Here is a 10,634-nt window from a genome sequence, read left to right on the forward strand (position 1 = left end):
CATTAGCATAACAGGCCACACCCAACAGCAGAAACTAATTCGGATTGGCTACATTAGGGGGGTGCGGCCTAACATGCAAAGGAGTTCCTGCTACAAAAAAAGGCCCTGGGTTTTGACAACAAACAAGGTAAATAGAATAACAAGCAAAAGGTGGGTGTGGCTGGATGAGCATACTTCTGGTAACATGGGGGTGCGGCCTAATGTGCTAATGAGCTGTGCTGTCAGGGGTGTGGCCTAATATGCTAATGAGCTTCTGCTCTTGGGTGTGGCCTATTATGCTAATGAGTTCCTGCTGGGCTTTTTCTACAAAAAGAGCCCTGCCCAAGGTCATCCAGCAGCTGCAAGTGGAGGGGTGGGGAATCAAACCTGGTCTGCGCACTTAACCACGAGACCAAACTGGCTCTCTTTTCTGAAGGTCAGTATTGTCCCCTCAGACTGGCAGCAGCTCTCCAGAGTCTCAGGCAGAGATCTTTCACATCACCTTTAACTAGAGATACCAGGGATTGAATCTGGGACCTGCTGTGCGTCAAGCATATGTTCTACCCCTGACCAATAGAAGAAGAGGAGATTGGATGTATACCCCACCCTTTACCAGTGTTCCCTCTAAGCTGAGTGAGTGTGAGCTAGCTCACGGTTTTTTAGCCTCCGGCTCACACATTTTTGCCTTAGCTCAGGAAGGAGGGCTCCAGAGCAAACTCATTTATGCAGTAGCCAAGTCACTTTCTCACAACTTTAGTGCCAGTAGCTCACAAAGTAGAATTTTTGCTCACAAGACTTCACAGCTTAGAGGCCGCCTTGCCCTTCATTACCCAAAGGAGTCTCGGAGTGGCTTACAACCTCCTTCTCCTTCCCCTCCCCACAACAGACACCCTGTGAGGTAGGTGGGGCAGAGAGAGCTCTTTCGAGGACTGCTCGTGAGAGAACAGCTCTGAAAGAACTTGTAACTGCTCCCACAGCCGCTTTCTCACCTGCCCATAACTCTCCAGCCCTTGGAGGTTACAAATGAATGGCAGAAGCCCTCTGAAAGGTCAAATTTCCAGGCTCAATTTATCCTGGGCAAAACAACCCCTGAGCTCTTCTCTTTAGTTTGCATTCAATATTTGGTCATTTGGGCCATTTCTATACCATACTGTTCTCCCAACATAGTCAAAACCCAAGAGGGTGTGTGTGTGTGTTTGTGTGATAATGATAAATAAAATACAAAAATGTTAACATTAATTAAAACACGTCACTAGAAACAGGGCATTTAAAAATAACAATTACAGACAATTAAGACAGTTAATTGTAACCGCGAGGGCCAAGCCCATTCAAGGAAAAGGAGTGGAGACTGAAGCAGCCTGAAGTCAATATTCAGAGGATCCTGATTCGTCCCTCTTGCACTGACCCAGCCTGGATTCACACGTGACCAAGAACTCCTCCCTCTTCCAAATATGTTTTGGCTCCACTTCCGTCCCGTTTCATTGCTACACCTTAGTCAGAGGGCCAAATCAGGGACTTGTCTGCACTCGGTTTGGTGTTGTGGTTAAGTGTGCGGACTCTAATCTGGGAGAACCGGGTTCGATTCCCCACTCCTCCAACTGCAGCTGCTGGATGACCTTGGGCAAGCCATAGTTCTGGCACAGCTGTTCTTGAAAAAGAGCAGTCTCTGTCAGAGTTCTCTCAGCCCCACCCACCTCACAGGGTGTCTGTTGTGGGGAGGGGGAGGGAAAGGAGTTTGTAAGCCGCTCTGAGACGCCTCTGGGTAGTGAAGGGCCATGGGGTATAAATCCAATCTCTTCTTCTTCTTCGGGACTCCCTTCCCTTCCCTCTTTATTTTAGAGAACAGTTTTCCTCTTTTGCAAACACTCCCAAGCAGTGCTCCCTCTAAGCTGTGAAGTCTTGTGAGCAACAATTCTACTTTGTGGGCTACTGGTATTAAAGCCGTGAGTGAGCGATTTGGCTGCTGCATAAAATTAGTTTGCTCTGGAGCCGTTTTTTCCCGAGCTAGGACAAAAATGTGTGAGCCGGAGGCTAAAAAAACTGTGAGCCAGCTCACACTAACTCAAGCTTAGAGGGAACACTGCTCCCAAGGTCAATTTATCGAGGAGGAGAGCAGCATGGGGGCTGGGAGAGAGAGAGGGGGGGATTTAACCCTTTCCTCCCCTGCTCTTTCCTCATTGGAGGAAACCTCCCTCAAGTTGCGAGTTTCGATCTTCCTGGAACCATTGCCTGGACTGACTCCCTGCAGCTGTCGCCTTCCTTCCCATCAAATGCACAGGCCCCGCTTTCACCACGGCGGCCAAGGTGGGTTTACCTCAAAGGCACGGCATGACAGTTGCTGGGGGTCGTACTCTCCCTCTAATGTTTCCAAGGCCAAGGAGACTTCCCGGGAGTCTGTCTTTCCCTCAGAGTCCTGGGGACACAAAGCACACTGCAGATGAAAGGGGTGATAATGTAACATGCTTCCTTCATTCTTATTCTCCATTTTTTCCCGCCACCTAAGGTCTCTGACTCCCATTTCCTTTAAAACTCAAAACCTCACTTTTTGGACCGGCTCTGTGTTGGCCGCCACAGTTTATACCCTTTTATTTCCCCCGCAACCACTTTTCCCCCTTTCTATTTCATTCCTCCTCAGTGTTCCAAACTAAACTAGGACTGCTTACTGGACGTAACTCTGTCAAAATACTACACAAGTCATCAGGTTTTGTTATGTGAGGGCGGAAATGGAGCCCATTTGCGGGGTGGCAGCGGCAATGCTAGCGGTAATGCTCATACAGGCAATCCCAGCCAATCAGGGACCTCTCGCTTTTCAGCAATGACTTCCGAAGTTTTCGGCGAAATGTCCCCTTCCCTTATTGTAGTTCGGCCCTCCTCAATCCCCTACAAGCTCCTCTCACGTTACGGTCCGTTTTACCTGTTGAAAATAGTTCATGAGCCCCTCCACATCCTCGGGACGGGCCAGCCCCAAACAACGGGCCAGCTCTGTCGGCCCTAGCTGCCCTGAGGCAGAAACAGGGCAGGGCTCCGACGGGCACTTGGCTCCCACTGGCAGGCACCTGCGAAAAGAGGTCGTTGAAGCCATCAGGAAGGACGGCTCGCTCTGCCTCTTAACTCGGCTCTTTTCGGATTCCCCCACGTGCCTCATTGCGAAGGGAGATGCACCGGGTTGTTTCTCAGGATGGGAGCGGGAAGAGAATCGTGGGCGACCTGGTTTGCTGGCTGGGGGAGGTGGGCACTGGACTAAAGCGTAGCCCTCACGAGCAGATGAGGCAACAGCTCAGGGCATCTTCCGGAAGCGGCTGGCCGTGTGGCCCGTCGTATAGGCCCACCCACTGTTTTGCGGAAGTCCTGTCCCTCCTGCATGATGCATAGGGTTGCCGGGTCCTACCTTTAGCTGCGGCGGGGGGGTCCCGGCCACTAAAGACACCATAGAGTTTCCCCTCGAATGATAGAGCGTCCTCCCCCCCATGTGCCCGGTGCAATGATGTCACTTCCAGGTGACGTCATCACACCAGACACATCGCCGCGATCCTGGCACTTTGGGGGTGGGGTTCCCCCCGGTGGCCGGATCCGGGCCGGTGGGTAAGGGGCCCATCGAGCGGGCAAACCCCGCCCCCCCCGGGGGACCTGGCAACCGTAATGATGCAATAGCACCCTATTTTCATATGAGTGGAATCGTATCTGATGGAACCTGCTTCCCTCTCCCCCCAGGACACTACTGACGTTCTTCTGGAGGCTTATCTGCCAATAAGACGTTAGTCCATTTTTCTGTTCCGTCTCCTCCTTTGTTTCTGCGTTTCCTTGACCTCTGATCTCGACTAATCAGTCATCGAGCGGCTCCTCTCCAGTCCCTCACCTGGCCTTGCGAAGCAGCTTGCCCAGTTCCCAGACGCGCGGCTCCAGTGTCACCCTCAGACGCCCCACTACAGTGACTGGAAGGTTGCCCACGAACTCACAGTCTGTGGCAGGGATTCCCAGGGCCCTAAAAGGGAGGGCAGGAGGGGGGCAAAAGAAGACAGAGGTCTCGCGTTGTTGCTTTGTGTGTCCCCATCAAATGACGCCCCAGTTCTTCCACGCAAGAAGGGGGCGCATTTCCCCCATTGCGACACTTCTAAACCAGCCGCTAAGAAATCTTCGCAGGCTCACAGCAGAACAGGAGGCCTACAGATCCTGACCAGCCTTCCCCCTAAGCTGTGGGCGTGAGCGGCCGCTCATGAACCCAGGAAGCCCCGCTCAGCAGCAGTCTGAAGCAACATTCCCTCTAAGCTATAAATTAGTTTGCTCCGGAGGCATCCTTCCTTAAGAGTTTAAAGTTTTTATTGTTTTTATATAAAAAAGTTGTATTTACAAACATTTCATCTGTTTCATTTATACACAAATTAGTGTCCTTCATTTCATCTTATTTCTAATACATATTTGGGTTATTAAGTTACAGTCTGTTCTTCTATCCACTTATACACTTTCTCCCATCTCCTTTTATGTACCTTCTCATTCTTATTCTGCAGCATTAAACTTAGATCGACAAAGGAAGATCTAATAAACAAAATACTAGAACTAGCCAGAATGGACGATCGGAGGCATCCTTCCTGAGCCGAGACAAAAATGTGTGAGCCGGAGGCTAAAAAACTGTGAGCTAGCTCACACTAACTCAGCTTAGAGGGAACACTGGTCTGGAGCTGCGCAGGGTCTTGCACCGCCCCTTGCCCGTTTTAAGATTACAGCAGTTATATTCTTCTCATGATGTGCACTGCTCCGCTCAGTGGGCGAAAAAATTAGAGGGAACATTGACAACGATGTCTGTATGGGGCACTGGCACTGTGGGTAGTGGGAGGAATGCTACGAAAAAGGCCAGCTTGTCATGGTTTGGCGATGTTGCCCTGCTTTTTTCAGCCGGAAGGGGACCCCCCTGAACCTAACCCTCTGTTTCCCAGGATTCCCCTCCCTGTGATTGTCTGGCCCTCCCCTTGGCAAAGCCCTTCGCCCCGCAACCTGCCGTCATGTGCACTGCTTGCCACTCACCGGGCCATGACTTTCTGGACGTTGTTAGCGTACAGCGTAGGGTTCACCGCCTCTTCAGCGCTGGGTTGATAAACTGGGAGGAACTGAAGATTACAGGAAGAATTAAGAATAAGGAAAGGGGTCACCACCAAGAGGTTTGGGGATAGGGTAGAAAATTATTCTGATTGGGATCAAGGCAGGGGGTGAGAAAGGTATCACAGGCATCCACACATCCTGTGGCCCCCCTGAGAGTAAGTGAGTGTGTGTATTATGTGGAACACCCAGTCAATGCTAACTTATTCTGAACCGATGAATTAATGACCTCCCAAATGTCCTATCCTGAACATCATTGCTCAGGTCTTGCAAACTGTGGTTTCATAAGAACATAAGAGATGCCAATGTTGGATCAGGCCAAAGGCCCATCCAGTCCAACACTCAGTGTCACACAGTGGCCAGAAATACCAGGTGCCATCAGGAGGTCCACCAGTGGGGCCAGGACATTAGAAGCCCTCCCACTGTTGACCCCCCCCAAGCACCAAGAAGACTGAGCATCACTTGCCCCAGAGCCCCTATCTATACCTTGTGGCTAATAGCCACTGATGGACCTCTGCTCCATATGCTTATCTAATTCCCTTTTGAAGCCGTCCATGCTTGTAGCCGCCACCACTTCCTGTGGCAGTGAATTCCATGTGTTAATCACTCTTTGGGTGAAGAAGCACTTCCTTTTATCTGTTCTAACCCGTTTCCTTTATTTAGTTTATTAATTATATGGCGGGCTTCCTCCTTTCCTACTCTGTATGATCCCTGCCTTTTTCCTATCCAGGGTTAAGGCAGCCGCTGCACAGGGTGGTGGATCGTCAGTTAGGGAAACGGGGCAACTCCCACTTCTCCAGCACCGAATCTCCAGTCCCGATAAATCCCCCAAAAGGCTGCTTCTTGCACCTAGATAACTCGTTGTAGGATCTGGTCATGAAACTCAAATGAGTTGGTCCCTAAAAAAAATCCCCTGGCAGGATCATCATGAAGTCGGGAATCCGAGTCATTAAAATCATGCAATGCAATATGTCCTCAAGAATAAAAATCTTCAAAAGATGGGCAAGGAGTGAAAGGGCGTGGTGAACTTTCGGGGGGAGAGGCACAAAGGCCAGGTGATACAGACAAGACAGTCGGACCAGCACATCTGTCCTCTCACGTCTATCAATGTGTGCATATGTACCAGAGCCTCAGAAGAAGACCTAAGATCATGGGCAGGTTCATATGTGTGGAGGAAGTCCTTGAGGTATCTATGGCTGCGATCAGATGGGCAGCTCAACCCGCTGTTGCCCCGCCTCTAATTAGAGCCAGATTATTGTGTTACAGAGAATCCTGACCAGACTCACCCCTTTTTGGCACTCTTCAAAGTGATTTTACTGGCCTTGGAGTGATCAGACGGCACCAAGCACGGAGTCAGCCCGTCGGTCATTTTTTTTTGTGGGCACGCAAGACAGTCGGACCAGCACATCTGTCCTCTCACGTCTATCAATGTGTGCATATGTACCAGAGCCCCAGAAGAAGACCTAAGATCATGGGTAGGTTCATATGTGTGGAGGAAGTCCTTGAGGTATCGATGGCTGCGATCAGATGGGCAGTTCAACCCTCTAATTAGAGCCAGATTGTTGTGTTACAGAGAATCCTGACCAGACTCACCCCTTTTTGGCACTCTTCAAAGTGATTTTACTGGCCTTGGAGTGATCAGACGGCACCAAGCACGGAGTCAGCCCGTCGGTCATTTTTTTTTAGAAGAAGAAGAGATTGGATTTATACCCCGCCCTTCACTACCTAAGGGAGTCTCAGAGCGGCTTACAAGCTCCTTTCCCTTCCCCTCCCCACAACAGGCACCACATGCACACAAGTGCTTGCTGAGAATGCTGGGATATGTAGTTCATGGGCTGTCAGCCATTACTTTTAAAAGTTTTCCCGCTGAGCATGCACACAAGTGCTTGCTGAGAATGCTGGGATATGGAGTTCACTGCCATCCTCCCTGTAATCTTTTCAATTTACCCCTTCCCCAAAGGACAGAAAAAGGCTGAAGAACAGAGGCGTCTCTCTTTGAGAGCCTTTAAAAAGAAAGAAAGTTTTGAGCAGCCCCTGTAGGGGGAGGGAGGGAGGGAGAGAGAGAGAGGGGTGCAAATGTGCAGTTACGTGATCATTGCTAACTAGTTTGTAAAAAAATGGTGTCTGGAAAACAAGAGACCAGTCAGACCTGCCTGATGGCTGGGGTGCGCAAGAGTGCGACCAGACAGCAAGACATCTGTTTTGGAACCAGCTCAGACCAACAGGACCAGACTTTCTCAGGTATCAAAGAAATCCACAGCAAGGGGGAGGGGGAAGGGGACTCAGACGACTGGGGCACGACAGACAGATGTTGCTGTCTGATCGTGCACTTTAAATCCATAAGGGAACAGCAAGGGCAACGGATCAAATGGCCCATGTGAGGCATGCAAAAGTTCAATCCCGGGCATCTCTAGCTCAAAGGGTGAGGTGGTACGCCCTCCACCTGAGATCCTGAAGAGCTGTTGCCAGGCAGAGTAGACCAGCGGTCCCCAACATTTTTGAATGTGTGGGGAATCTCTGGGATTCTGAGACAGTGTGGTGAGCACAGCCACAAAACAGCTGCGACAGGAGGCAGAGACGGCCACAAAACGGCTACCGCTTCCCTTCAGTCACACAGTGAAGATCCTTGTGCCGTGGTGGCGGCTGTTGCCAAAGCGAGCGTTTTAAAAAGAAGCACAGACAGTCAGATCTCCAGTGGCCAATCAGAAGCCTTGCTGAGCAGAAGCCCCACCTAAATAAATAAATCAGATCTCCAGTGACCAATCAGAAGCCTTGCTGAGCAGAAGCCCCACCTAAATAAATAAATCAGATCTCCAGTGACCAATCAGAAGCCTTGCTGAGCAGAAGCCCCACCTGGCCCTGCCCACTTTCTAAAAAACACTTGGCGGGCACCATGTGCACTGCACTGAGGACTCCTGGAGCAGACAGTACTGACCTAGGTAGACCAAAGGTCTGACTCAGTAGAAGGCAGGTTCCTGTGTTCCTGGGTGTACCCTAATCCTAAACCATTTAGGATTCAAATCTGCAGTTATCAACTCTGAATTCAAAACCCCTGCAAAGTGAGGTGATTTGGGAAACGTGGGAGGTTTGAATCAGGAAGGACAACAGGAGAGCTCCACGGGGGGCACTTGGGCGCCAAGAAATAAAAGGGGCTTGTATTTTTACCTCCATTTCCACAGTAGTGCAGAGCTGGGACGCTGTTAGCCAGATGACCTTCAACCTGGAAGCAGAAAGGGAGGGTTACGCACCAGGCAACGTGTCGATCCGGGGGAGAAGCAAAGGCCTGCCCAGAGACCGCTCTCCCCTCTCTCACCCCCTTTCTCAGTTACTCACACGCCAGGTCCTCTCCACGCCCAGGTGGTTGAATCCTGCAAAGAGAAGAGACCCGTTATATTTACGGGGACCTCTCGGGCCTCCGGTGTGGGTGGGGAGGTTGAACGCTGCCACCTCCCCGTTCCCGGTCTCAGAGACTCACCACACTGTTGGGATATCGGATGAGGACCGGCTGGATGGGGACACCAGATATAAAGGCACCTAGAAGAACGAGAGAGAGACAGAAAAATGGGTCAGCAGGTAGCTTGAGCACCCTCATTTGCAGTGGTGTCTGTGGTAAATTAGGGCTCTTTTTGTAGAAAAAGCCCAGCAGGAACTCATTAGCATAATAGGCCGTACCCAACAGCAGAAATGCATTAGCATATTAGGCCACACCCCTGACAGCACAGCTCATTAGCACATCAGGCCGCACCCCCATGTTACCAGAAGTGTGGTCATCCAGCCACACCCACCTTTTGCTTGTTATTCTGTTTACCTTGTTTGTTGTCAAAACCCAGGGCTTTTTTTGTAGCAGGGACTTCTTTTCATGTTAGGCCACACACCCCTAATGTAGCCAATCCTAATGAGTTTCTGCTGTTGGGTGTGGCCTGTTATGCTAATGAGTTCCTGCTGGGTGTGGCCAACTTGGGAGGCAGCCGGAACTCCGTTCCTGTGCGTTCCTGCCCAATAATAGCCCTGGTGGCAATAATGTAACAACAGAAGAGCCCTGCTGGATTAGATCTGTGGTCCGTCTAGTCCAGCATCCTGTCTCACACAATGGCCAACCAGTTCTTCTGAAGGTTCAACAACGGCATAGAGGCTGACACCTCCAGCAACAGAGTTCAGAGGTTTGCTACCTCTGAATGTGGAGGTTCCCTTTAATCAGCATGGCTAGAAGCCACTGATAGACCAATTCTCCGTGAATTTGTCCAACATGGTAGTCCAATCTCATTAGATCTCGTAAGCTAAGTGGCACCAGCCCTGGTTAGGGTTACCAGCTCTGGGTTGGGAAATGCCTGGAGAGTTTGGGGGTGGAGCCTGAGGAAGGCGGGGTCTGGGAAGGACTTCAGAGAGGTATAATGCCATAGAGTCCACCTTCCCAAGCTGCCATTTTCCCCCAGAGGAACTGATCTCTGTTACCTGAGATCTCCAGCCACCCCTTGAAGGTTGGCTGGTCAGTATTTGGATGGAAGGCAACCAAGGATTACCAGCCTCCTGACATGGAGGTGGGCAATGGCAAACCAACTTTGGCCCCGGTCACACGGGACAGATATCGCAGGGGGGAGGCGTGGCTGTTTGCCCTGCAGCGAACCACCGCACGGCTGCCAGATCAAACGTCCCGCCGACGTCCCGTGGTTCAGGGGGAGGTGCAGATCATACGTCAATCCTCTGGCGCGGCAAAGAAGCAGCGCGGCGGGGGTTGTGTTTTTTTTTTAATTGAAGTGTGTGCATGCGCCGTTGGGTGCTTGTGTGCATCCCATGGAGACTTGGGGAAAAAAACCCTTTTCTCGACGGGACATGGGCGGGCGCCGGATGCCACGAGCTACCACCGGAAACGTGATCAGACGCCCGCCCTTCACGGTTTCCGGAAACTAGTACGTCAGAGGTACTAGTTTTTTACGGCGCATCTTCGGCGGGAAGCCTCGGGTGAGCCACGGGGGCTCTACGCTTCCCAGATGTTGCGGTTTGATCACGCCCGGAAAATCCGCCTATCTTCCGTCTCTGCAGCGTGGCTAATGCTCCGTGTGACCGCAGCCTTTGAACGTCTCTTGCCTTGAAACCCTACGGGGTAGCTATAAGAGAGCTGTGCCTTGACGGCAAAACACACCCCCATAAGACAGAGCTCCGTCTGTATGACCTGACCTTGCAGGCAATGCTCCCTCTAAGCTTTGGAGTCTTGTGAGCAAAAATTCTACTTTGTGAGCTCCTAGCATTAAAGTTGTCAGCGAGCAATTTGGCTCCTGCATAAATGAGTTTGCTCTGGAGCAGTGTTCCCTCTAAGCTGAGTTAGTGTGAGCTAGCTCACAGTTTTTTAGCCTCCGGCTCACCTGTTTTTGTCTTAGCCCAGGAAGGAGGGCTCCAGAGCCAACTAACTGGTGCAGTAGCCAAATCACTTGCTCACAACTTTAATGCCAGTAGCCCACAAAGTAAGATTTTTGCTCACAAGACTCCACGGCTTAGAGGTAACATTGCTCTGGAGCCCTCCTTCCTGAGCTCAGACAAAAATCTGTGAGCCGGAGGCTAAAAAACTG

The 10,634-nt window shown here is 51.0% G+C and overlaps 1 protein-coding gene across 1 annotated transcript in view; it reads right to left on the reverse strand.

Moving 5' to 3' along the window:
- The window catches only part of LPCAT4 (lysophosphatidylcholine acyltransferase 4), a 21,625-nt gene that overhangs the window by 3,649 nt on the left and 7,342 nt on the right, over window positions 1–10,634 (reverse strand). The window contains exons 3-9 of the mRNA XM_015412746.1: window positions 8,546–8,604; window positions 8,404–8,438; window positions 8,236–8,290; window positions 4,999–5,081; window positions 3,836–3,961; window positions 2,894–3,035; window positions 2,294–2,392 (exon numbers count right to left, since the gene is read on the reverse strand). Of these exons, the coding sequence (XP_015268232.1) occupies window positions 2,294–2,392; window positions 2,894–3,035; window positions 3,836–3,961; window positions 4,999–5,081; window positions 8,236–8,290; window positions 8,404–8,438; window positions 8,546–8,604 (599 nt within the window). The remainder of the gene's footprint in view (window positions 1–2,293; window positions 2,393–2,893; window positions 3,036–3,835; window positions 3,962–4,998; window positions 5,082–8,235; window positions 8,291–8,403; window positions 8,439–8,545; window positions 8,605–10,634) is intronic.

The sequence above is a fragment of the Gekko japonicus genome, unplaced genomic scaffold (genome assembly GCF_001447785.1).
Source record: "Gekko japonicus isolate JY-2015 unplaced genomic scaffold, Gekko_japonicus_V1.1 scaffold669, whole genome shotgun sequence".
In the NCBI taxonomy this organism is placed as follows: Eukaryota; Metazoa; Chordata; class Lepidosauria; order Squamata; family Gekkonidae; genus Gekko; species Gekko japonicus.